Source organism: Loxodonta africana, chromosome 7 (genome assembly GCF_030014295.1).
Source record: "Loxodonta africana isolate mLoxAfr1 chromosome 7, mLoxAfr1.hap2, whole genome shotgun sequence".
In the NCBI taxonomy this organism is placed as follows: domain Eukaryota; kingdom Metazoa; phylum Chordata; class Mammalia; order Proboscidea; family Elephantidae; genus Loxodonta; species Loxodonta africana.
Window position 1 is genome coordinate 95,136,486 of NC_087348.1, and position 26,551 is coordinate 95,163,036.

The window sequence follows — 26,551 nt, forward strand, 5'->3', positions numbered from 1 at the left end:
CTGGCAATAAAAATGGAGAATGGCTGTTATGGATTGAATTGTGTCCTGCAAAAATATGTGTTCCAAATCCTAACCCCTATATCTGTTGTTATAATCCTATTTGAGGATGGGTTTTCTCTGTTATACTAATGATACAGGACTGTTGTAGGGTGTGTCTTAAATCAATCTCTTTTAAGATATACAAGAGGATTAAACAAGCAAGCAAAAGAAGCAGAGATGGGGAAGACAACCAAAGGAAGATCGCCCAGGAGCAGGAGCTCAAAGAGACAAGGACCTTCCTCCAGAGCCCACAGAGAAAGAACACCTTCCCTTAGAGCTAGCGCTCTAAAGTGTGAGAAAATTAATTTCTTCTTGTTTAAGGCACCCATTTGTGCTAGTTCTGTGATAGCAGCACTAGATACCTAAGACAGGTCTAAAGATGGACAGCTGCAGGAAGGACTAAGAGAAAGAGGGAGATCCAAAAACTGTTTCTTAAATGCAATTATTGGGACCTTTTTTTAATGGTCAGGTGAAAAAAGTGAGGCAGAGAGAGACAGAAGCCGGAGCCCCAGATCAGCCAAAGCACAACTTCTTAAGTGCCTAGTCTCTTGCCCAGGGCCCCAAGCTAACCAGACAGGCTTTACTCCTGGATGAGTTAGCTATTTGAGGGTCACAGCACTAGACAGACCAGAGGCCTCAGAGTGAGGTTTACCACCAACTGTCACTACAAATTCTGACTGTGTAATAATGCAAGGGGGTCTGTTTCTCTGGCAACGTGCAGCAAAGATGGTTGGTTGTGACATAGATAGGAAGCCAGTCTTATCTACCTGCAGGCTTTCAGGTAAGGAGAAAAGTTCTTAGAGATTAAACTTGTTAGTTTCCATACCTTGTCCAGATAATTAAAATTTCCTGGTAAAAGGTTAAGTGCTATCAACTACTAGCTATGGAAGTCATGTATGTTAACGGTTGATAACACAGAATTTAGTGTCAGGAAATCCTGAATTTGATCCAACCTCTCTCATCTACTCCAGGACCTCATTCCTGCAGTTGACACTTCTCTCTTATACCCCCCTTCACTGAATCATCAGAATACAAACATGCTGTGATAACATCATCTTTTTAATAAAACCTTCTAGTCCACATCCACTTCAAGATATTGTTCCATTTCTGTTCTTATTTATCACCAAAACTCTCTCCTTTCCTCTCTCTATGCCATTCCACTTCCTGTTCTCCCACTCTTGTGAATTTATTCTAATTAGGCTTTCATCCCTATCATTCTACTGATACTGATTCCCAAAGTCATCAATAACCTCCACATAAGCAACACTGGCAGATCCAAGGTTGATTTCTCATTCTCATCTTACTCAATCTATGGGTTACATTTAACACAACAATCAACCCTTCTTCTGGAAATACGTTGTTCACTTGGCCCCCAGGACACACTTCTCTCAGTTCTCATCTACTAGGAAGGCCACTGCTTCTTGGTTTACTTTGCTAGCTCTTCATCTTTCCAACCTGTAAACACTGGAGCTACCCCAGAGTTCACTACTAAAATTTCTTTTCTTCTTAAACTGCACTCATTCCCTACTTGAGTGATTTCATCTAGTTCTGATTTTAAATAACAACTATATACTCTCTATTAATAAATTTGTATTTATACTCCTGACCTCTTCCTCTTGAATTCCAGACGCATTTGCCCAAACTCAGCATTTCCACTTGGATGTCTAATAAACTTTTCAAATTAACACATTCGAAACCAGCTCCTTATTACCACATCTATCCTGGTCTGCCACATGTCAGTAATTGGCAAATCAATTTTTTCAGTAATTCAGGCCCAAAATCTTGTAATCATTGTTGATTCCTCTCTTTCTAATACTATTTCATTGTGTCACTTGTACTTTCAAGATATTTCCTGTGTCCAAACACTTCTCACTTTTACTCCAACCCATCTAGTCCAAGCTACCACTCTTACCTGAACTATTACAACAGTCTTTCTCCATAAAAGCAGCCTAAATGATCTTTTTAAAAACAAATCATACTACTCCTCAGCTCAAAACCTTCCAGTGGCTTCCCATCTCTGGTAGAGTAAAAGCCAAGTCCCCACAAGTCTTACTTGATCTGACCCCTGCTAGTTCTCTGACCAGTCTACTGCTCTCCTTATTCCTCACTCACTTCAGGGACACTGGTCTCTTTGGTGTTCCCCAGAACATAGGAAGCATGTTCCCAAATCAAGTTCTTTGCATTCTTCATACCTGGAAAGCTCTTATCACCAGAATAATCTCATGGCTTGCTCCTTTACTTCTTCAAGTTTTTGCTCAAATAACCTAAAAGAGAGGACTTCCCTCTGTACCCATATAAAATAGCATACCTCTCCCCTCTCCCATTACTCTTTTAACCCCTTTACTTTGCATTTTTCTCATAGTACTTGTACCTAGTTTTACCTAGAAACTCATAGTAATCCCAACTGAGTATTATTTCCTGGGACCAGAGACAACGACCTAGACATCTTGAAATAGGATCAGTAACACTCACTCTCAGAGGGTTTTCATTGAGATATGGGGGCTCCCCTTCAATCATTTCAATGGCCATGATGCCCAAGGACCAGATGTCAACCTTGGGCCCATAGGCCTTTCGCGTCACAACCTCTGGTGCCATCCAGTATGGGGTTCCCACCATGGTGCTCCGTTTGCTCTGCTCTGGGGTGATCTGGGCACAGAATCCAAAATCAGCTAGATAAGGAAAATAAAAGAAGGAAAGGATTTACATTTAGCATACTCCTTAGTAAGTGTTAACTTTCTGCCTACCCCTTGGTGTCAAGCTCTGCCCGGCCACCAGCCACTGCAATCCCTGATCTCTTCAAAGCTGGAATCACTTTACGTCCATCTACCAGACCAGCTCCTAGCTTGTCCCTTGTCCAACCCTAAAGAGTAGCAGGAGGAATATAAGAAATAACATCTCTGTCCTCCGACCTCTCCTCAAACTAGAAGGACTAGGCATCAAAATCCAAGCTGCCCATTTTGGCCTTGATCACTTGGTCCAATTCTGTTTTGTTCTTGGAAGTCATTCTCATGTCTCAGAATCTGGTAACGAGGTCCTTGCCTTATTCTCTAGACATAAGTCCCTGGCTTAAATCCTAATCACCTATGATAGGCAAGACCTTACTTTATCAGTTCCTCAACCTGTACCTAATGGCCTTTCACAAGCTGCCCATCCACCTGTGATACAGCCTGTTTGTCTGGCCTACTGGTTCTTATACCTTTGAAAAAATGTTCTGCCTACAGCTCATTTACATTATATTGCAATTATATGTTTATTTAAGTTATGCGGTCTTTGATAGAAAGAACTGTGTCCTCTTACTCATCTTTGTATTCCCAGGGGGTCTGGCATATAAAAGACATTCAATGATAATTTGCTGAATAATGACTGAATGAAAGTATGTACCCTAAACTCTTTTTTTGTATTATCTATTACATGTCTCCTATCCTAGACTGAGAACTCCTCGAAGGCAGACAACATGTACCCTCAATGCCCATCAGAGGACCCAGCACATACTAGGCATTCAGCAAATTATTTTTCGCTGAAAGTATAAAGGAATGAAAAAGAAATGAAATGACATTCTATGACAGAGTAGTATAAAGAATCTGCATATCCCAGGAAATAAAGACCCACTGATGAGTCTTATAGCTACAATTATATAATAATTTCCACCCCACAGGGGACAGGATCCCACAGGAAAAAGAAGTACTATCACTCCTAAGACTCCTACTCACTTAGCTTGACAGAGCCATCCATTCCCAACAGGATGTTGTCACTCTTGATGTCTCTGTGAATGACCTGGTTCGAATGTAGAAACTCCAGGGCCTGCAGGCACTATTGAAGTGGTGTGGGCAGAGGGAGAAAGAAAAGACATACAATACAGGAGAATTATAGAAAATCAACTAATCTAACCTTCTCTTTTCAAGATAAAATGAGGCCCCAATGAGTTAAAGGAGTTGCCCCAAACAAGTGGCAGAGCTAAGTCTAGAACCAAGTCTCCTGACTACGCATTTTCATGATGCTCCCTGTTGTTCTCTTTCCCATTACAATGGTTTTGTTTACGTGAAGGAGTCCCTCGAATGTATTTACTTCAGTGTTTTACAGAACATTAGGTCCTTGATTAAAAAAAAAAAAAAAAACCTGAGGTCCAAGAAAAATTACTGAAGAAGAATGGGAAGGATTTTGTAATGAGAGAACTAGAGGAAAAGGATGAATAAGAGTCATATGGAAGTGATATTATTAGAAGCAGTGAAGTTAGGGGGACAATCTTGTTTTGGTAAGGAGATATTTTGGACTCTTCTGGAAATGTTGAATTTGACATAGCATAGGGTCACTATGAATTGGAATCAACTCAATGGCACCGGGTTTGGTTTTTGGCTTTATAGAACACTGACAGACAAATGTCCAGTAGGCAACTGAATATATCTTAAGTTCTGTACAGAGGTCTGAACTTGAGATAAACATTTACAAGTCATTTGAGAAGAGGTTCTTTTTTTTTTTTTAAGTTATTGGAATGCTTGAAAATGACAAAAAACAGAGAAGAGGATAAAGAAAAGAACCTTGGAAAACACCTATATTTAGCAGGCAGAATGAGTAACAAGGAGACAAAATGATACAGTTAAAATGCCTAGTTATATCACTACCTGACTAACCATATCATTCTAGACAAATCACTTACTCTCTCTAGGCTACTGATTTCCTATTTGTAAAATATGGGGATCGGATGATATAATCTCAGGTTTTCAACTGAATCCAATGGTTCGAAACTTCAATCAATTGAAAAACACGAAAGATGCAAACCAATAGGAAAATTCTATGTCAGTGGTCTTAATACTTTACTTTCTAAGAACTATCAATAGCTAAATTTGGAACAAACTTCATGTGGAGAGACTAATTAGGAAAAGAATGTCTAATAAGACTTCTTAGAGGGGTGATAATAAAAAAAGGCTGAGAAACACTATATTACTGGTAGGGCAAAGAAAAGAAGTCAGGTCTCCTAAAAATGCAAGTCCTTTGTTAATGCCATTAACCTACCTGTGTGCTCTCTACATCCCAAGGTTCTTAATGCAAAGGTGACCATACTTTCTAGGACCGTATTTATTTCACGGGTTCTTATTTTCTCCTAACATTAAATATACAACTTCGTAATTTCATCTATATGCCTCTAGATCTTACATCATCACACCCCACCCCTCTATTATACTTATCCTCACAAAATTCTGAACCTCACCTAAATGTCTACTCTTTTCAATTATTGGGTCATTGGGAAATCCTAGTCTCTCATCAGCAAACATCCAGTATCCTCAGCTGCTCTGAATATTCCTTTCATCTTCTTGCTGTAATGAAAACTTGACTGTCCACTGAGGACACTGCTTCTCATGGAGCCCTTGTGGAGTTTTTTTTTTTTTTTTTTCTTTCTCTTACATACATCAGCATATTACAGACCCTAGATATTAAACAGCAATGAGGAGAAACAACGATAGTATTTTAAGTTTGTTCTCTATTTCTTTTGCTTGGAAATATTTTACCCTAGATTTTTGCTTGGGTTGCTTTTTTCACATCATTCAGATCTTCACTGGAATCTAAGGTGAGACTTTCCCTGACTAACCTGTCTAAAATAGTATTGTATTTTAATGCAAATAATCGCACCTTCCACATTTGTTTGCCAACACCCTCCCACCGCCCTGCACGAGGTATTTTCGTTAGTTTATTATGCTAAATTTTTTACAGCAACATGTACAAAAAATTAGCACAGCTGTGCTTATGAAAACACAGGGGAGGCGCAGTTGGCAAACAGATGTAGAAAGCATGCATTATTTGCATAAAAATAAGTACCTCCTATGTCACTATCTTCTTACTCTTGTTTATTTTCTTTGTAACACCAAAATACAACAGGAGCGCAGAATAAAAATGATTAAAAAATATATATCCAGCAACTATAAAGAATAGTGTTGAGTTCATGAAACATCTTACATAACATGGATGAATCTGGAGGATACGCTGAGTGAAATAACTCAATCACAAAAGGATTGTATGGTCTTACTTTTATAAAACGTCAAGAATAGGTACACACACAGAAAGCAATGTCTTTGGATGTTTACCAGGGATGGGAGGGGAGGGAGGGGAACCACTTGCTAGATAGTAAAAAAAAAGATAGTAGACACCAGTTATTTCTGGTTTTGAGAAAAGCAATACACAATATGGGAGAAGTCAACACAACTTGACCAAGGTATATGAAGACACTAAGAGGTATACAAGAATAAAAGACAATTACGGTAAATGTTATAACATACAGGTTTGCAACAACAGTAATAACCAAAACATGTGTGTGTTTACAGAGATATGTATGTATGCCTTATGTATAAAGGAAAGTATATATGAGTATACTCACGTGTATATATAGGTATATTTTTAGGCATAAGCATATACATATTTGTGTGTGCTACATACATATTCATATATATAAAACACATGGGGGCACAGCTATGGAGATTTCCTAGACACATCCAAACACCCTGTGGGATTGATTTACTGGGTTCAAGGGCTTGGGACCATAGCCTCGTAGGACAACTCAGTCAAATGGTATAACATAGTTCATAAAGATAATGTTCTACCTAGTTTGGTGAGTAGCATCTAGGGTCTTAAAAGGTTACAAGAGGGCATCTAAGATACAACTATTGGTCTCTTCCTGTCTGGAGCAAAAGAGAATAAAGGAAACCAAAGACTCAGAGAAGAAACTAGTCCACAGCACTAAAAGACCACATGAACCACAGCCTCTCCTAACCTGAGACCAGAAGAACTACCAATTGCTTAGTGACCAGGGGCACTACAGAAGGTCTCAAATAGAATGGGAGAAAAATGTAGAACAAAACTCAAATTCCTAAAAAAGACCAGACTTACTGGACTGAAGAGACGAGAGGAAACCTGAGACTTTCACCCTAAGACACCCTTGGAACTTAAGCGTCTCCCAGAGGTCCCTTTCAGCCAAATCATAGATTGGCTTGTAAAATAAACACTATCACCTGTGAGGAATGTGTTCCCTTAAACAATCAACCACAGGAGACCAAATGGTCAACATTTACCCAAAAGCAATGATAAAAAGGAAGAAAGGGCAGGGAAGCTAGATCAATGGAAACAGAACAAACAGAACGGAAATAATGAGAATGCTGACATTGTAAGAATTATAACCAGTGTAACTGAACAATCTGTATAAAAATTGTTAAATGAGAACCTAATTTGCTATGTAAACTTTCACCTAAAGCACAATAAGATGTTTACCCAAAAAAAAAAAAAAAGTATATATATATCCATAGCAAAGACATAAAGGAAAATACTACAAAACGTTTACAGCAGTTACCTTTATAGGTTGAAGTTATGAATGATACTTTTATAATCCTTTTTGGTACTTAACTAATTTTTCTTCAGTGGGTATAAATTTTATAATCAGAATAAAGTTATCATTAAAGAAAAATATCATGATGACAGAAACTATGAAACACAGGTATAAAAAGAGAAGATGGAAGAGTCACTAATTTCTCCCACCTCCACACTGCCCAGGCTAAGATCCCATTAGATGTGGGAATTTCAGGGGACATGGATATGGAGGCCACTTCCTGTCTGAGGCTGCTTGGTCCTTGGCCTTACCTCACGGCAGACAGCTGCAATCTGGCCTTCATCCATGCAGGTTTCTGTCACTACATCTGTCAGAGAGCCTCCAGCCAAGTATTCCATGACAACCCATAGCTCATCTCCCACGAGGTAACTGCAGAAGTACAGATAAAGGGTGAGAAGGAACAATCAGGGTACACTGAGACACTGCTTTGGGTTTCGAAGGCTAAGCACGTGCACGGAGTGAACCTGCATCTCAGTCAGCTGTGGAAGAGTCTAGGATTCTTTAGCCTGGAGAAAAGCAGAACCTGGGGGACAGATCACTAACTTTAAAACTCTAAAGAATTTCTCCTGGAGAAAACAAAGCAGACATGTTCTGTGAGGCCTCAAAAGACAGAACTAAGATCGCTAGGTTGAAGATAGAAAAAAACTAGAGCTCATCACAACATAAAAAAAATACTTTCTAAAGTTAGAAAGATTGGAAATAAAGTAGGTTGCTTTGTGAGAAGGCACGATTCTCACATCTCTAAAAACATCCAAGTAGCCCACTGCCATCACATCAATTCTGACTCAGCCCCGTAGAAAGCACCCAAATATTGGACAAAAATGCTTTGGTCAAAAGGGCTTGGGATTTAAAGCCCATGTTACCAATACTCGGGAGAGTTACTAAACTTCCCTAGGAGTGCTAACTAGATCTGAGATTCACAAATGCAAGTACTGAGTCTTATTCAAGACTCTATCCCAGAATCCTACAAAGTAGACACCAATATTTACTGAATAAATGAATGAGTAAAGTAAAAGATAATTATAAATATTAAATGTGAAAAAAGGTTATAAAAGCCCTTTAAAATCTGTAAAGTATTAGACACATATCATTATGCTGACAATGAGTTTCACTTTGAGTGTCACTGTTTCAAGAAATGGAATGAATTCAGCAAGGGCTGCAGATATGCCAAGGGCTACCATTTAGCGATATATCCCTGGATAGACTATGGGGCCAATATGAGTTAGATTCCCTAGGTTCACTCAGAGGTTGGATCACTCAGCCCTCTTATATGATAAAGAAAAGGTCACATAGCCTGTCTGATCAATGTTTCCTCAGCTGTAGAATAGGACAAATAAAAATAAGGCTAGCTCACTGCCCTATAAACTCTAGGTTGAAATACTAAAGATAGGATTTAATGAAGAGAATAAAAAGTTCTACAGTTCTTGTTTAATACAAGCTCCTGTAAAAAATGACCAGATATTTTAGTTGACCACAAACTTACTAGAAGACACCAATGAAAGAGGCTTGCTAAAAAAACAAAATAAATACCTAATGAAATCATTATTTTATGTTAAATTTACAATAAAGATGGAGCCCCACTCTTCCCATACTGGTCATATCTCAAATGAAGCATCTAGTATGAGCATCATACTTTCAAAGCATACAAACAAACTAGGAATTATTCAGGAAGGTGAACAGAATAAGGAAAGATTTGGGATGAAAAACAATTTGAGGATCTAGAGCTTAGACTCAGGCAGATGAGCTGAGGGACATCCCTGAGATAGAAAAACAAACAATATTAGGACCAGCTGTTAGAAGCTACACGGTGGTAGACTTCAGTCTAACCCAGGAGGATCTTCCAGCAATCAGATATGTCCAGCAGTATGCAGGGTCAGAGGCAGAGAGCTGAGAAGCACAGAAGACTTTTAAATGGAGGCAATTGTGAGTGTTGGTATCGCCCTCTCCTCTAATAGCTCTACCACCCACCAGTCCCAAAGGCTCTATCCCTCTGAAGAGGCCCACATGCCATACCTGTCCAAGTAGTTCACAATATTTGGGTTCTTGTTTTCCCTCATGACCAGGATCTCATTAATAATCAGCTCTTTCTTCGGCTGTTGCTGAAGGTTCATCTGCTTAATGGCCACCTGAAATCAGAGTACAGACAACTTGCAACCACAGTCATTCAGTGTTTACTGAGCACTACTATCTACCAGACCTCACGCACTGATGAATAACATACAGTCTTAGTCCTTCCTTGAGGAATTCACGATTTATAATCGTAGACCAGTGGTTCTCAAAATGAGATCATCAACATTATCTGGGAACTTGTTGAAAATGAAAATTCTCAGCCCTACCCCAAACCTACTGAGCCAGAAACTCTGTGTTTTAATAAGCACTCCAGGCGATTCTGACACACACCAAAATTTGAAATCAAACCTTGATATAGAAAAAGACTTTTTAAATATCACAATATAAAAGCGGTGCTATAACAGAAGTTCACACAAAATGCTACAGAAACACAATATTGCGCAAAAACTGTTAATCTGGCAACCTAGGGAGGTTTCAGAGAGGTGGAAGAGACTTTTTTAACTTGGTGTGGAAAGAAAAATCAGAGTTGACCAGGTTAAGGGGGAAGAGATTCCTAATGTTTATCTATGAAGATCTTGATAGACTTTTTTGTCTACAGCAATTAAACAAGTTTCCATATAAGTATTCAAAATACCTTACCAAATATAAGGTATACTTTAGTTTCCAAGGCACTTTTGCAGCCATTTCTATGTGTTAGGTACTATGTAAATTGTTCTCAAATTTGTTATTTAATCCTCACAGACACCTTATGAGTTAAGCACTACTATTTATCCCCTCTCGGCAGATGAGGAAATTGTTATTCAGAAAATATATGTGACTCGCTCACAGAGCTATTAAATAGCAAGTCAAGATTAGAACCCACAGAAGTGATTCCACTTTCTCATTTATTCTGCAGTGGCCAGACTGATCTTCCTTACCACACACATTTGATCACACTCTCTCCTGTTCAAAAATATAAATGGCTCTTGGTTGCCTACAGACGGTCTTCAGCCTGACTAGAAAAATTCTCATGATCTGGCCCCATCCTTATTTCCCACTGTATTCCTGTATACATTCGTTGCTCTGCCTACAACCTAGTCTCCCCGACTTCGTTCAAAATCTTCTCTCCATGTGGAACATCTCATGCCATTTCTACATGTTCAAAAGCTATTTATGCTTTATATCAGGCCGAAAAAACCTCATTCTCCCTATCCGATATGCCTTTTCCCTTCCTTAAAACTCTGTAAGATACTATTTATACCTCTCTTAATGCTACCTTGTATGATGATTAGTTAGGGGTGTGCGTGTTGTATACATATATACACATACACACATATGCGTGAAAGTTATTCTGAAAGCTCTAGTACCAAGCACAGGGCCTGACACACAGTTGGTGTTAAATAGATGTTTGTGGTAAGGAAGGTTGAAAGGACAATTCCATGGGTTGGTAAGCACTTTGTTTTTAAAGCATACAACACATTAGCAAACAGGCTACTCTATCCCACAAGAGATTTTAAATTATTTGCTAAATGTTTGCTTCCTAGAGATATTTTCCCCTTTTCCTGCTTACTAGACAAGAATGTGAACATCTAATAATTCAAAACAAAAAATCCAAACCTATTGCCATTGAGTCGATTCTAACTCATAGCGACCCTACAGGACACAGTATAACTGCTACATTTTTCTCCCACAGATGGGCTGGTGGGTTTGAACCACTGGCCACTCGGGTAGCAGCCAAAGTGTGAACTAAATTAGGTCTTTCCAGAGGCAAGGATGAATAATTCAAATTTTTATGGGGAAAAAACCCTATTATTTCAAGTATGGGCGGTCTTATGCAGAGACCCAGTTAATCATTAAGAATAGAAATGATATTTTTAAAAAGATTCTGACCACCTCCATTCCCTAGGAGGAGGAAAAAAATGCTTTGGAGTTGGGTCTCCAATCAGGTCAGGCTTCTGGCCTGGCTGCAGCTTTCTGTAACAGCTGAGGATTAGCTTCTTCTAATGTCTGAAAAGCAACAGTTGATCTAAAGATATATTAAACCCTTAAGACACATATTAAGGGCTGGAACCAGAGGGGTGCCTTTGGGGTTCCTCAGGCAGTTCCTTCTGGAGGATGGAGCAGTGCCTATGAACCTCACCGTGGTCACTGCTGGCAGCAACAAAGGAGAATAAAAAAGGTAGGCAGGCAGAGTCCTTACGTGGAGGCTGTAGCAGGACACTAGGACAAAGCTATTCTTTTCTATAGCTACTGACTTACTATGGGCCAGGCTAAATATCCTTCACCTATCACACTCCAAGGAGGCCTGGTGGCGCAGTGGTTATGTGCTCACCTGCTAACCAAAATGTTGGTGATTCGGTACCCACCCGCGGCTCCACGGGAGAAAGATGTGGCAATCTACTTCCTTAAAGATTACAGCCTTAGAAACCCTATGGAGCAGTTCTACTCTGTCCTGTAGGGTCACTATGAGTTGGAATAGACTCGATGGCAATGGGGTTTGGTTTATCATACCCACATATTGGGGCCAGGAGACAATACTCTTAGAAAAGAAAAAGAACAGGCCTTGAGGCTCTGAGTACCGGTGCTCTGGGCCTGACTCTCTTAAACTCACTAACCTTGACCAATCACAAGTTCTCTGAGCCTCAGTCTCTTCATTAATACATTTAAGATAATAATCTCAACTCCAACGCCCCTGTTCACAGGGTTGTTTTGAGGACTAAATGAGATAGTGGCCAGTGTATTAGTCATACACAAATAAGACATTTAACTAATAAAGTAAGACAATTAAAACGCTAATCACAGTAACAACAGCATTTCATGAACATCTGACGCAAAGCAGCGAGAATGACAACAACAGTAACAGCAATGACGGCAAAAACCAACACTCTCCCACCACTGTTTACTGAGTGCCCACTCTCTACGAGCCACCGTGCTAGATGTGGTACTTCCGTTATCTCAGCAAAAACTAACAACAACTGTGTAAAGTAGAAATATCATTATACACATTTTTAGGTAGGAAAGTTGAGGCTAAGATTCACAAATAAATTGCCCAAGGTCATAATCAATGAGTAACCCACAGGTCCATATGACTGCAAAGCCTATTCTCTTTCTATATACTTTCTCTATAAAGAGAGGCTTGATAAACAATTGTTGGGTCTATAATAGGAAGAATTCCCAGCACTAACATGCTAGTCTTCCTATATGCTCTCCTCTTCCCCAGGGGGATAACCCCCAATAAGCACTCACTCACAAAGACTGTGAACATCCCATCAGCTCCACCAAAGATTTATATTCCCTGGGGCAGGAAAAGAGGCCTTCCTGACCACACTGCACTAGCCACTCTAATGGACTTGCTTCCATTCATAGTTTTGTAACCACAAGGCAAGTACACAGTGAAGACAAGTTTCCCCTTCCTGCGTCCAGCTTCTCACGTACACAACCTCCAGGCCTTCCAGGAATCACCAGCCTATCTCCCATCGAGGACTATCAGGTTCAAGAGGCCAGAAATATGACGAGAAGGGGCCCTAGTGCCTAACCTCAGCTCTGCTGTGGCCTCACAGCCCAGAAGGCATGGGATTAGGAGTCAGAAGATTCTAAACCAGTCTCCGCTAACTGCTGGTAGCACAACCCTGTAGAAAAGTTATTTAAACTCCTTGAGCCTCAAATTCCTCACTGGTAAAAAAATAAATAAATAATATCACCTAACTCTTTTTAGGTTCTTTTTAGGATTGGTACAACCTCCTCTCTATCTCTGTCTCCAATTCTCCACCTGTAACACTGGCATGATAATACTATCCTGTTTTCCTCACCATTATTTTCACTTTAAGGCCAGTTCCTATCAGCACTGCAAGACTTTTATATATACATAATGGAAATTATGGCCTCTTACATTTATAATGCCTAGGAAGAAAGCCCTGGTAATCTACTTCTGAAAATTAGCCAGCAAAAACCTTATGGGTCACAACGTAACACTGTCTGACTTGCTTGCTAAAGATACATCATCAAGAGGCTCAATCACTGGAGGAGGACATCATGTTTGGTGAAGTAGCTGGCCAGTGAGGGTGACAGAGACCCTCAGTGAGATGAACTAGCACACTGCCTGCAAAGGTGGACTCAAACATGCCAGGATTATGAGAATGAAGCAGGACCTAGCAACATTTCGTACTGTTGTACATAAGATCGCCATGAGTCAGAGCTGACTCGACAGCAGCTATCTATCTCTCTATCTAAATGTATATATGATTTTAAAGTCTGAGTGCTTGCATAGGACTGACTGAATCTTTCACATAGTTCTTAGCACAAGGAGTGGTATAAAGCAAACGCTCAGTAATTCTTTATGGAATGAATAAATACATACGAATAATTCTTAAAGTTTATGAAATATTTTCACATACATTGCTTTATTGTATTCTTCTAAAACTTTTGTACAGCATATATTATCACGTACTTTTTTTACAATTTTTATTGTGCTTTAAGTGGAAGTTTACAAATCAAGTCAGTATCTCATACAAAAATTTATATACACCTTGCTATATACACCCCTAGTTGCTCTCCCCTAATGAAACAACACAGTCCTTCCCTCCACCCTCTATTTCTGTGTCCATTCAGCCTGCTTCTGGCCCCCTCTGCCTTCTCATCTCCCTTCCGGACAGGAGCTGCCCACACAGTCTCACGTGTCTACTTGATCCAAGTAGCTCACTCCTCGTCAGTATCATTTTCTATCCCAGAGTCCAGTCCCATCACTGTCTGAAGAGTTGGCTTTGGGAATGGTGCCTGTCTGGGGTTAACAGAGGGTCTGGGGACCATGACCTCCAGGGTCCTTCTAGTCTCAGTCACACCATTAAGTGTGGTCTTTTTACAAGAATTTGAGATCTGCATCCCACTGCTCTCCTACTCCCTCAGGGGTTCTCTGTTGTGTTTCCTGCCAGGGCAGTCATCGGTTATAGCCAGTCACCATCTAGTTCTTCTGGTCTCAGATTGATTATCACGTACGTTTTATAAATAAAATTCAGGCTCAGAGAGGTCAAAAGACTTGCTAAAGGTAAGCATTTAGGTCTTTGGATTTCCACCTCAAGGAACAATTAACAAATTCTTATGGTAGTGTAGTGGTAAGTGCCATGGATACTAACCAAAAGGTCAGCAGTTCGAATCCACCAGCCACTCCTTGGAAATTCTGTGGGGCAGCCCCACTCTATCCCATAGCATCGCTATGAGTTGGAATTGACTCGACAGCAATGGGTTTGGTTTGGTAACCATATGGTGATTTTTTTAAAAAGTTGATTTGCCCTAGGTAGAGCTTCAATATTTGGCTAGAAACTTGTAAAAGACAAGAGCATGGTGAAATATGTGCTATCCCTATTAACCATGACTTCTCTAGTATACCAGGGGGTTTGCTGTGGTTCCTAGCAGCTTCTCTCTATTTTCACTAGGAGAGGAGATGCCTCTCTCAACCTGATACTCTTTGAACTGAGGACTACCCCTGAGGCAACTATATCCACAGACCGCCTGCCAACATTCCTGCACTGCAAACAGACAAAGTAGAATGCAAGGAAACCCAAAATGCTGTATATTCCCTTCATAGATTCCTTCTATTAAAGACAAGATCATGGGTCAGACAGCCAAACCAGTAAGGCCAAAGTTCTCCTGGCTTAACAAAATGAGAGGACTAAAGAGTTGACTCCAAATAAACAAGGCCTTCAATGCCTAATGGAATCCTGGGCAAAGGATAATGGAGGTCTACTAGTTTGGGAGTCAGGAGACATAGGTTTAAATCTTTCATTTCTATATTTCTCTCCCAAGCACCAAACTCGGGTAAACAATTGCCCACTGGGCACTTTCAAAAGAAAGTCTCTCAGGCAATATCCAATTTCTTCATACAGTCTGGGTATACCTCCACCTTTTTTCCTTCTCCTTGGATAGTATCACTCACTTGTGAACCACTCTCACATTCAGTTAATCACCAAATCCTGTCAAATCTACCTCCTAAGTATCTCCCAGCCAACAAAAACCCTATAGATCCCAACAGTCCAATCCACAACCCATTACGGGGAAGGTGCAGGACCAGGTAGCGTTTTGTTCTATTGTGCACGGGTCACTATGAGTTGGGGACAACACAACAGTTGCTAACAACAATTATCTCTCAAATCCATTCACTCTTCTCCAACCACAAGTGTGCTATCACCGTAGTCCAAAGCATCATCGCTCACCTGAACTTACACAATAACCTCTTGATTCATCTGGTCCACTCTTATTTCCTCCAATCTGTTCTCCACACTTTAGCTACTGTGACTTTTCTAAAATCCCTAAGTCTTATCATGTTACTCTCTGTCTGATATAATGAGGAACTAGAAGAAGTCCCCAGTAAGCTAAGAAGGGCTAAAAAGTAACCAAAAATAAAAAGAAACAGTAAAACTGAAGGAGCAACAGTGGATACTCACCTCCTGTCCTGTGGCCACATCCATTGCAGTATACACGGTGCCTGAAGCACTGGACAAGAGGTGGGGGAGAGAGAAAACAAAAATAAAAAACAGATGTTCAATTAAGTGCCATTTGTCAAATGTAGCTCTGACACAATCTGGCAGTGCATGTGCTGATAAGACTAGCAGCAATAATCCTCTTCTCTGCCCCCCACCCCCGTTCTCATCTTTGAGAGGCTGTATACGATACTAAAAGAACACAGGCTCTAGAGGCCAACAGACCTGAGTTCCAATCTGGATCTTATACCTAGTACCTATTAGCTATATGATTTTAAGCAAGTTATTTAACTTCTCTAAGTGTCACTTTCCTCATTTGTAAAATGAAGATAAAAGAACGTAAAGAGAATAATAGAATTAAAAATCAAGTAGTTCATGTAAAGCACTTGGCCAAGTGCCTAAAATATAATAAATATATGCTAGTTTCCTTCTCTTGCTTCCTCTTCTCCTGTCCTCCACCAACCTTGGCAAATTGCTTTAATTTCTTCTGGCCTCAAACTCTTCACCTGTAAATAGGGATAAAATTAGATCTGTGATTCTCAGCTGGTGGGCTGATGAGGAGGAAGGGGCCTTAGGGAGAATTTCAGAAACAGTTGGGGGGTAGTGCTTAAGTTTACTAAAAAAAAAAAAAAAATATATATATATATATATATATAGACTTCTAGGGTGCCAGTAACATTCTGTTTCTTAATCTGGGTTCTGGTTACATAGGTATGTTCACTTTTTGAAAACTTGTTGAGTTGTATACTTATGTATGTTGAGTCAATTAAAAATTACATTAAAAAACTATGTTTAAAAACTATAAAACCTTGAAGAAACATACTGAATAATCTAAAATAATCTCAACATGCCCTTCCTTTTCTGACCTTATATGATCCTATGGCTATATAACATTGTTTCCAATCTTTTATTCTACTAAGACATATGAGTTTTATTTTCTGTAATTTGTATTATAGAATAGGTTTTTATTTTTTAAACAAAACATAATATTAACATGCTTTCTAAATATATGGTACCAGAAAATCTAATACTACCTCTACCCCAAACCCAAGATAAGAATAACCTCACTATGCATACACATGTACCTGTATGTATGTATATATGCATACAGAAAGAAAAAGAAAACACTAGGACTAATGCCTGGAAAGTAATCATGTCCATTCAAACTAAAAGCTTCATTTTATGCCTATAATTACAAATCCTGTATATTTGCAGGTAGGTGATGGGAGGATGTAACCACGTATTTGCAGCTATGTTTGCAGCTATGTATGCCATAAGATGGGTATGTATGATATAATTTGAAGAAATTTAAAATTCTGATCAATTGCAAGAATGTATTCTAGGCAAGCCCTGAGATAATGCTGCCTGGGGAAGCAAGGTCAATTCAGGGGGAAAGTCACTTGTAAGTACATCTTGCAGCTAGAAATTATGGTCACCAACTCCCTAACCATCACTATTTAATTGGGATCCTTGCTAAATGACAGGAGACTGTGAACATAAAACATTGGCCATCGGAGAAGGATTGGATTATTTTCATTGGCAATAATTTCCCTAATCCATGATCATTCTGCTCCTAGCTATCTCCTGTCATAAAGCTGGTGCCTGTTTTCTTGTCCCCTACCAGATGCACCATTCTTATTGGACAAACACGCCCAGGCCTCCAGGAACCAGACATTTTGGGACTGTCTACATCATTACAAAGGTCTACGAGGCTATTCATGCCCACAAGTTAGTACTTGATTCTTTCTACCTTAAGTAGACATATGATTAGACATGAGCTTCAGGTCTAAAAAAAACTTCAGGTCATAAAAGAAAAAAAACAGGCAAGCAAAAGTTATAACTGTACCAACTCATCATATCTGTGTAGCACTTATATTTTTAAAATCATGGAATATGAAAACATCAGCACAGGTGCTTAATAAATATTTCATTCTTCCTTTAGCATTAATAGATCTGTGACGTAAGTAAGGAAAGAACATTTTGCAGATGTTGCCTAATTATAGGCCTCACACATCTGTATAAAAACAGCCTTGGAAACCCTATAGGACAGTTGTACCCTGTCCTATAGGGTCACTATGAGTCAGAATTGACTCAATGGCAATGAATTTTTATCTGTATAAAAAGAAACACAGAATTTTTGGAGGTGAAAGGCCCTCAGTCTACACCCCTCTCTCTCCCTTAGAGAACGGACTTGGCTTGTCCAGGCCTGTGTGTCTTTCTGCTACATTTTTAACATCTCAGTGTAACTACTAAAGGAAATGCCATCCCAGATTACTCCAAGGCAAGGAAAATAATTTCTTCTCAAGGTGTTAACTACAGTATACCAGTTCAGACTCACAAAAGCATGTCTAGTTGGAAAAACACTGGACCAGGAAAAAATGAGATCTATTCAAGTCCTGAGTTGTTCTGAGGATTAAACAATAGATACAAATGACAGATGTGAACTGAAATGCTGTACAAATAACATCAATACTTTCTTATCTATTTTCATAAGTTCTTAGATGCATGAGAAAGAAAACCGAAACAGACTTCATTAGCAACAATGCTTTCATTCCAATAACACCAAGAGCCCACTATAAGCTACCAGTTAAAAAAAAAAAAACATTGCCATGTGATCCAGGTCATGGCGACCCCATGTGTGTCCGTGTCGTTGCAGAGTTGCTCCATAGGGTTTTCAATGGGTGATTTTTTCAGAAGTAGATCGCCAGGCCCTTCTTCCGAGGTGCCTTTGGGTGGACTCAAACCTCCAATCTTGCGGTTAACAACCAAGCAGGTTAACTGCACCACCCAGGGACTCCTACTCCAAGCCCGGTGTTTTTTTTTTTTTTTTTTTTCCAGTTTCTTATTAAATTTTAGCTCTTTTGGTAAGTCTGTAGGAATCTCATTTCTTTTTTATATAGAGGTATGGAGCCCTGGTGGCACAGTGGTTAAGAGCTTGGCTGCTAACCAAAAGGTTGGCAGTTTGAATCCACTAACGGCTCCTTGGAAACCCTATGGGGCAGTTCTACTCTGTCCTATAGGGTCACTATGAGTCAGAATTGACTCGACGGCAAGAGGGTTTTTTTATATAGAGGTATAATTTACCTAAAGTAATTTACATAACTCTTAAGTGTACACCTTGGTAATTTTTTACACATGTACGCACCCATGTATTTACCGCCAAGATCAACATATAGAACATCTGTTTCACCCCCAAAGTTTTCCTCATGCCCCTTCCCAATCAACATTTCCCTCAGAGAGGTAACCACTATTCTGACTTCTATTACCATTATTACTTTTACCTGCTCTTGAACTTCACAGAAATGGAATCCTATAGTATCTGCTCTTTTACGTCTGGCTTCTTTCACTCAAAATAATGGCCAAACACTGCTTTAAGACTTGTAACAGTATATTTCTTTGTGTGCCTATCTATCTCCTAAGAACTTGGGGTCCTTGAGGTAGAGACTGTGTCTGATTCATAGTTATATTCACAGTGCCTAGCACACAAGAGGAACTAAGCTGAGGTTTGCTGAGTTTGATAAACTAAAGACAGCATCCAAGAAGCAGAGAGGGAACCAGAGCCCAGGAGACATGAAATCTGGCAGTCACCTAGAAAAATAGGTCCTGTTTTACTAACAGAACAGTCTGCAGTTCTGGGTCCCATATTTCATATTAGTCCTGGTAGGTGTCAGCACTAGAGCAAACAGGGTCAATCTAGAAAAGCAGAGCTATAATTTGGGAAGCTGGTTTTACGCTAAGAAAATAAATGGTCTCTTGCTCTCACTGCAGGGCTATTTTTAGCAACATGGTCAGCTAATAGCACATCTCTCATACTAAGTATAATTCAGCCAAACCTAAACAGCCTAATGTAACACCTCCAGATGAGTGAGGGGTGAGATTGGAAAAAAAGCAAGCTTTATGAGAGCCAAAACTACAGTGAAATCTATATACTCCAGCACACACAATTTTACATCATCTCTTCAGGGAAAGAAAATGCGCCTACTAACCCTTGTCCAATCTTCTCAAACCGTGTATATTTCTTCTTAGGATCGCCCACACTCACTATGCTCCCTTTAAAAGAAACAGAGACCATAAGTCATTTTTTTTCCCAAATAAAGATACAAAATAGGCCCTGTGGTCCTCCCTTCCCAGGAGTTAGCAAGGGTTAAAGAATTACCTCCAAAATAAATAAATAAAAACACACACACTAGGCAGGTTCTTATCTTTTTCCCCAAAGGTTTCACCTCCTTGACTGCTTTTATTCATGTTAATCTATCCTATTTCTAAGCTCCTAAAAGCCATTCACTCATCTTTTTAATCCATTCATTCAATAAACATTTATTCATTTATTATGCTTACTTACTATGTCCCAAGCCCTATGTTGAGTGCTAGGAATAAAGAGATAGATGAGACACAGTTAAGACAGTCCCTCTTCTCAAGGAGCTCAGTCTCATACAGGAGACAGACAAGTAAGCAGAGAGCTCCATGAAAATATAATTGCTGTGATAGATTCCAAGAGGGTACAGAAAGAGGCACAAAATACAGCCTAGTAAGGCTTCAGAAAGGAAATTTCTAGAATGATTTTTATAGAGTAGGAGTTAGTCAAGGAGAGAAATTAAGGAAGGAGTTTACAGCAGGGAACAAAGTTCAAGTGAAAGGACATAGAGGTAGGAGAGAGAACAAGGGGTCTCACAACTTGTATTCTAGAGATGGAGAGACTGAGGCCCACAGGAAGGAAAGTACTTCCTCAAGGTCACACAGCAAACTGGTATCAGAGCTAAGATTAGGAGTTTGGTTTTTAGTCTCCCAATCCTATATACTTTCCACATATACCAGTTACTAGAATTTGCCCTTCTCACTTACCGTTACCTCATTTGACTTACAAATGAGGCAGGTATTAACATCCCTATTTAAAATATAAAAAGGAAGTTCAGAGGACAGTAGGAAATTGTCTAAGATACAAGTCAGTGGCAGGGCTGGGGCTTCAACCCAAGTCTTCAAATTCCCAGAACATTCTGCTTTCCATAATTCTATGTTCTAAATCTTAGGGCCGGGGAAAAAATCTGGCTCCGGGAAAGAGATTACATACAGGTCAGTAAAAAAAAAAGGGGGTAAGTAAATGGCTAAGTGGGTGGCTTTTTTTTTTTTTAACGTCATCATTTCATGAGGGCCTGGGCAAGGGCAATTAAAAAAAAAAAAAAAAGTCATACAAGAATTATCAGAAAGAAATCGAGAGCTGCAAAGCTAGAGAACCAGAAACTTCAGCTTTAGAAAGTAATGCCAGTTTGCAGGCATGGCCCAATCAGCCACCTTAAATTCTCTTTGGAAGTAGGTAGGTACAAAGAATAAATCAAAGCCCTTTTCAAATGATTTTTCCAAGTCCACAGATGAAACTCAGTCCTTTCTTCTTATCTGAATTCTTCTACAGTTCACTGAAACACAGAAACAAGCTACCCTAATAATACCCCATTTCTGGCTGCTAAGAAAAGTACAGTGGAAGTTTCCACCTGAAAGCCAGAAGCAGCATGGAAGTTTCCACCTGACAGCAAGAGGCAACATGCTCTAATTACAGGAGCACAAGCTTGTGCTCTAATCCCAGCCTCATCAATTCACTGGCTTTGTCACTTGGGGCACAGTATTTAGCAGCTCTGAACCTCAAATATCTTAAATGCAAAAATGAGGATTACACTGTCTGTCTTCACAGGATTAACATGAGAATTAAATGAAAAACAAAAACAAACAAACAAAAAACCCAAGAAAATACCTTGCTTGTCATTTGATACATAGTACAAGCTCACAAAATGTTAGTTTCCCTTCCCCGTTTTCCTACAACTAAGATAGCAGACCTCTCTTCTCCTAGGTCAATGGCAAACATCAATAACCGATCTTCATCACATCCCCAACCTAAAGTGGTATCCAACCAGGGCTAGGAAGACAGGGCAGTGGGTGGGTGTGAGAGCAGGATGAGAAGAAGCACAGTATGTGGCTACAGTACCAAGCATGGTTAGCCAGCCACATGGACAAAGCCTGGGACTAGGACCTTTGTGGAAGTGGAATTCCCTCTGTGCTTGACTAGTCGCAGACCAGTGGGGGTTCAGAAAGCAACAAAGTGCTTACGTAATTTCTCCAAGATCTCTTCATCAGACATTTTAGGCTTCTTCTTCTGCTTCTCGGTATTCCGGGTCAGAGCCTCTGATGGAATGATGTTATTCTCAGTAGGTGATATGGGAGATGTAGCCACATCCCGAGTTGGAGTAACAGGAATTGGCTCAATCACGGACCTTGTGTATACCTGCATCGTTAGTCCAAGAATTTGGCAAGGTCAGCCTTTGTTAGCATGAGAGAAGCTAAGGAGTCTCTCTCAGAAGTTGGGTTAGAACATTCACAGAACAAGTCCCAATAAACTCATCCCTCCTCCAAAGTAAAAATCTGTACAAAAAATCCTTTGTGCCCAGGCCCACTTTCTCTGAGTAGATTGTGGCCTTCCTTGCTCTCACTTCATGCAAAAGGGGTTAGTGAGAGCCTCATCACTGAAGATATTCAGTACAGTCCAGACAATTCTCTACGGAAATGATTTTTATTTTTGGTGGTTCATTCTTTTTATTCATTTATTTATTTTTGGTGAAAATATATATATAACAAAATATACACCACTTCAGTGAATTCTACATGTAAAATTCAGTGAGGCTGGTTACATTCCTCAAGTTATGCCACCCTTCTCGACAACCTTTTCCAAACTACTTCACCATCATTAACACAAACTCACTGCCCCCCTCAGCTTCTCATCTATCCTTTGAGTTGCTGTTGTCAATTTGATCTCATATAGATAAATCTTTAAAAGAACATAATGCTTAATGCAGACACTATTTCTAATTAGGCTAAACTATTATTTGATTCAAAAATGACTTCAGGGGATAGTTTTGGTTCAAGGGTTAAAGATTTCCTCAGCATAATAGTTTCAGGGGGTAGTATGGCCTCAATGACTCCAGAAAAGTCTGCATTTCCTGAAAATTTAAAATTCTCAACAGAAATGATTTAAAGAAGATTCTATCATTAATTGGCAATCCCTTTCATCTGTAAAACTCTATGCTTTCCCAAGCTGAAATGAATATCCTATACTTCCACAGTACTTTGCACTGCTACTATAGGACTTAATTTTATCTTCTATTAAGTTGCTCCCCCTGCAAATGCCAAACCCTTGCAGAGAAGGGTCTATCTCTTATTCTTCTTCAAGAGGCAATATGGAATAGTGACTTTGAGCACAGACTCTGGAACTGATGGCCTGGGCTTAAACTCCATCTCTTACTATCTGTATCATCTGGGGCAGGTTACTTCTCTGTGCTTCAGTTTTCTCATCCGTAAAATGGTGATAATAATGATTCCTATTTCATGGGTCGTTGTACAAATAATTAGTTAATATGTGCAAAATGATTAGAATCATGCCTGGCACACATTAAGCATCAAAATTTAGTTAACATTATCATATTTCCTTTCATTCATTTACTTAACAAGCATTTACTGAGAATCCACTCTATGCCTCACCCTATACAAAATGCTGCCCCATCCTCTCATTCTTGAAGGAGGTAGGAAGTCAGATAACTAAAGGCAGAAAGGGATAAATGTCATAAGAAATGAGCAAACTATACGCTACTGAGGTTTGGAAGAAGTGATCAGAAGTTATATCCCTTTCCCCTAGACAAGTGCCAGATGTCATCACAAAGATATCACAATTATCTGTTGGCTAGTCTATAACCTCTGTGAGGACAGGGAATATGTGTCATTAATCTCTGAGTTTCTGCATCTAACTATTTAGCTAACAAAAAGCAAGCATTCAGGCAAATGTTTGATGAATCAGTGAATAAACGAATGAGATGCTTTGGGTGAATCTTGATGGATGGACAGGATTTTAATAGGTGGAAATGGGAGACAGCTGTCCATGCAGTAGGAACAGCAATAAGTCAAGACACTGAGATCACAGACTATGGCTTCTTTCCTGACTACTCTAGAACAATGATTTCTCGATTTTGTATTCTTACACCTATAGATCAACTATACCTCTAGCACCTAAACCTGTATTTTCGTGTCCTTTTTCTCCTTCTTTGTTTTTCCTGACACAGCTCCTTGAGAACAGAAACTCTGCCTTTTCATTCTCTATTATTTTGTTCTTTCTCTGGCTCCCAGCACAGGTCCGCACACACAAAAAGGCCACTGTGCTACCGAGGAAGGCAATGGGTGATTGGGTCAATTACCTGCCTTCAAATCCTGGCTCTTTCAGAGTAAGAAACTTTGGGTAGATCAATTTACCTCTCCAAATCTCAGTTTTCCTTCTATAAGTTAAGAATTAACAATGCTTTTTTAGAAAGGAATGCTATGAAGATCAAATTTGTCAATTCATTCAATATTCATTGCCTTTCTGATACCTGCCAAGAACTATGTTAAACACTACAAATGCATATACGTATATTCCCACTGTTTTTGAGAAGTTCATGGCTTAGGGGAAATGAATTTTTAAAACGAACATTCTTGGAAACCGAAAAGGGCCATATTAATGTGAGATATTTTGACAACGATCCAATTTTGAAGTCTACTTTCCTTAAAGTGACTTTGTAACCTACAGAAAAGGTGATGCTACAGATTCTGTGCATAAATTCTCAGCCTAAGAAGTTATCCAAACCCCTTGAATTTCTTCTACAGCATGTCCCATAGTCAGTCAACTAACTTCTGCTTGAATACTACCCTAAATGCTTGGGGCAACTTTTTTTACATTATCAGAAAATTTAAACCCTGGATAGTTCTTTCCCTATGATGTTCTCTTCATAATATAAAAGCCCCAACAAAGAAACACTAGTAGGTCATCATCTGATAGTAGTTCAGTGCTCGATGATGCTAAAATAAAGTGAGGGTCAGAAGGACTGTGGCTGCTCTGAGATGTAGGAACTTCAAAGGAAGTTAAATAAAAATCACTGCCAACATCTGGCATCAAAATGCACTCCTGATGTCCAGCATATTAATAGCACTAATGTATTTATAAATTCTCGTGGGTCTTTCAGTATCATCAGTGATGTTCTAAGAGGCTGAACACTGCACATTTAACAGAGAGGAAAGGATCTGTAGCAGGATAATTTGTTGCTTCCCAGGAGACTGGAATAATTTATGTTAGTCCTGCACTAAGTAATATTAATTCTGCATATCTTCCTATCCTATTCTGTGGAGAACAGGCTAAGTAAGCTAGGACTGGGCTGGTATAAACACTAATTGCTTAGGACACTTTGGGACTATCTGCAGAGCAGTGATGAATAAATACACTATTTCTTGTCTTTGATCATACAGAAAGTATCTTTCAATCAAGGCATTTTAGTTATTACACCAGCTCTAAAACCAAAGAGCCCCTACCAGAGCATTCAACCTCTAGGCTTCAGCATTACTCTCTACTTTTCCCAAACAATTCTAATAAATTAAATCTCACATCCATCACAAATGACAAAGCTTTGTCAGGGTCCCCAAAGACTCACAGATTTTGTATGCTCTGGGCGTGGAGCAATCACTGGAGGAGGGGTAGCATCATCATCATCATCTTCATCTTCTGAAACTGGTGGCACTGCTGGTGTCTCAGACACAGCCTTTACATTCTATGCAGGGAAGAAAAGAGATTCATTCATCCTGTCCAGCTGTCACGGAACTTAAGCTATCAGGATCACCAGTCCCCCAGAAGAAACCCATCCTCACATCCCTTGGGGAACCCACATCAGTCCCTAAGCTCTCTACCTTTGTTGTAGCCAGCCTCAGTAACTCAGTCAGCTTCCTTCTCTTCTTTTAGCCACCACTAATCCATTCAGTCCCTTGAGGCTTCTTCTCCCACCCAAAGCCTAACTGTTGAATGAGAAGCCAGCTTCCAGCTTTTCTATCGCCATGCCCCCAATCTAACACTTGAAGACATGTTCATAATACCTTCTTATTCTATGAATTTTACTCTCTACCCTGAGAGGGTAGAGAAATACAGGGAAATGAACAGAAGTTTGGAATTTTACAAAATTTATCATTATAATTTCTTACTCTTTTCCAATATAGTAAATTGAAGTTTGGACAGGCTTCTGCCCTCTCCTTTTCCTCTCTTTCCCAAAAACTACTGACCCATTCTTTCATCAGGGCCCCTCACTTCAATCTGAAAATACAGAACACCAGGAGTTTCTTGTTTAAAGGGTACAATGAGTTTCTTCCCAGACTGAATGCTATGCATTTCACTAAGCTTCTGCCTTGCCCTGGAATGAACCTTACCAGACCCACTAATTAGATCTGCTATAATCTGCAGTAACTTGATTTTCCCATGCCAACTGTAACAAAGCTAAGCCAAGAGTATGTTTTAGGGCAAGTCCAGGCAAAAATATCATACCATTACTGTTTACAACACAATGTGGCTTCAAAATATAAGATTTTTGATAGGTATCAAATGATTTCAGCATAGGACAAGGGAGGCAATAAGGATCTTTTTATATATACTCTGATATAACTGAACAGTCTCAGATATTTTTAGAGCACCTAGTTTGTGCTCAATAAGATACTGTGACAAATACTGTTGACATGAAGATAGAAAGATGACCCATGTCCTGAAGCAGCTCACCATCTGGTACAGGCAGGGGACAAA

The 26,551-nt window shown here is 39.5% G+C and overlaps 1 protein-coding gene across 4 annotated transcripts in view; it reads right to left on the reverse strand.

The window, feature by feature from the left end:
- LOC100668003 (serine/threonine-protein kinase PAK 1) overlaps positions 1–26,551 on the reverse strand; it is a 165,665-nt gene that overhangs the window by 4,037 nt on the left and 135,077 nt on the right. For all 4 annotated transcript variants that reach the window (XM_064288735.1, XM_064288736.1, XM_064288737.1 and 1 more), the window contains 8 exons: positions 25,422–25,538; positions 22,027–22,201; positions 19,917–19,980; positions 15,895–15,943; positions 9,422–9,534; positions 7,660–7,777; positions 3,750–3,849; positions 2,512–2,708 (listed from right to left, as the gene is read on the reverse strand). In XM_064288735.1, the coding sequence (XP_064144805.1) occupies positions 2,512–2,708; positions 3,750–3,849; positions 7,660–7,777; positions 9,422–9,534; positions 15,895–15,943; positions 19,917–19,980; positions 22,027–22,201; positions 25,422–25,538 (933 nt within the window). The remainder of the gene's footprint in view (positions 1–2,511; positions 2,709–3,749; positions 3,850–7,659; positions 7,778–9,421; positions 9,535–15,894; positions 15,944–19,916; positions 19,981–22,026; positions 22,202–25,421; positions 25,539–26,551) is intronic.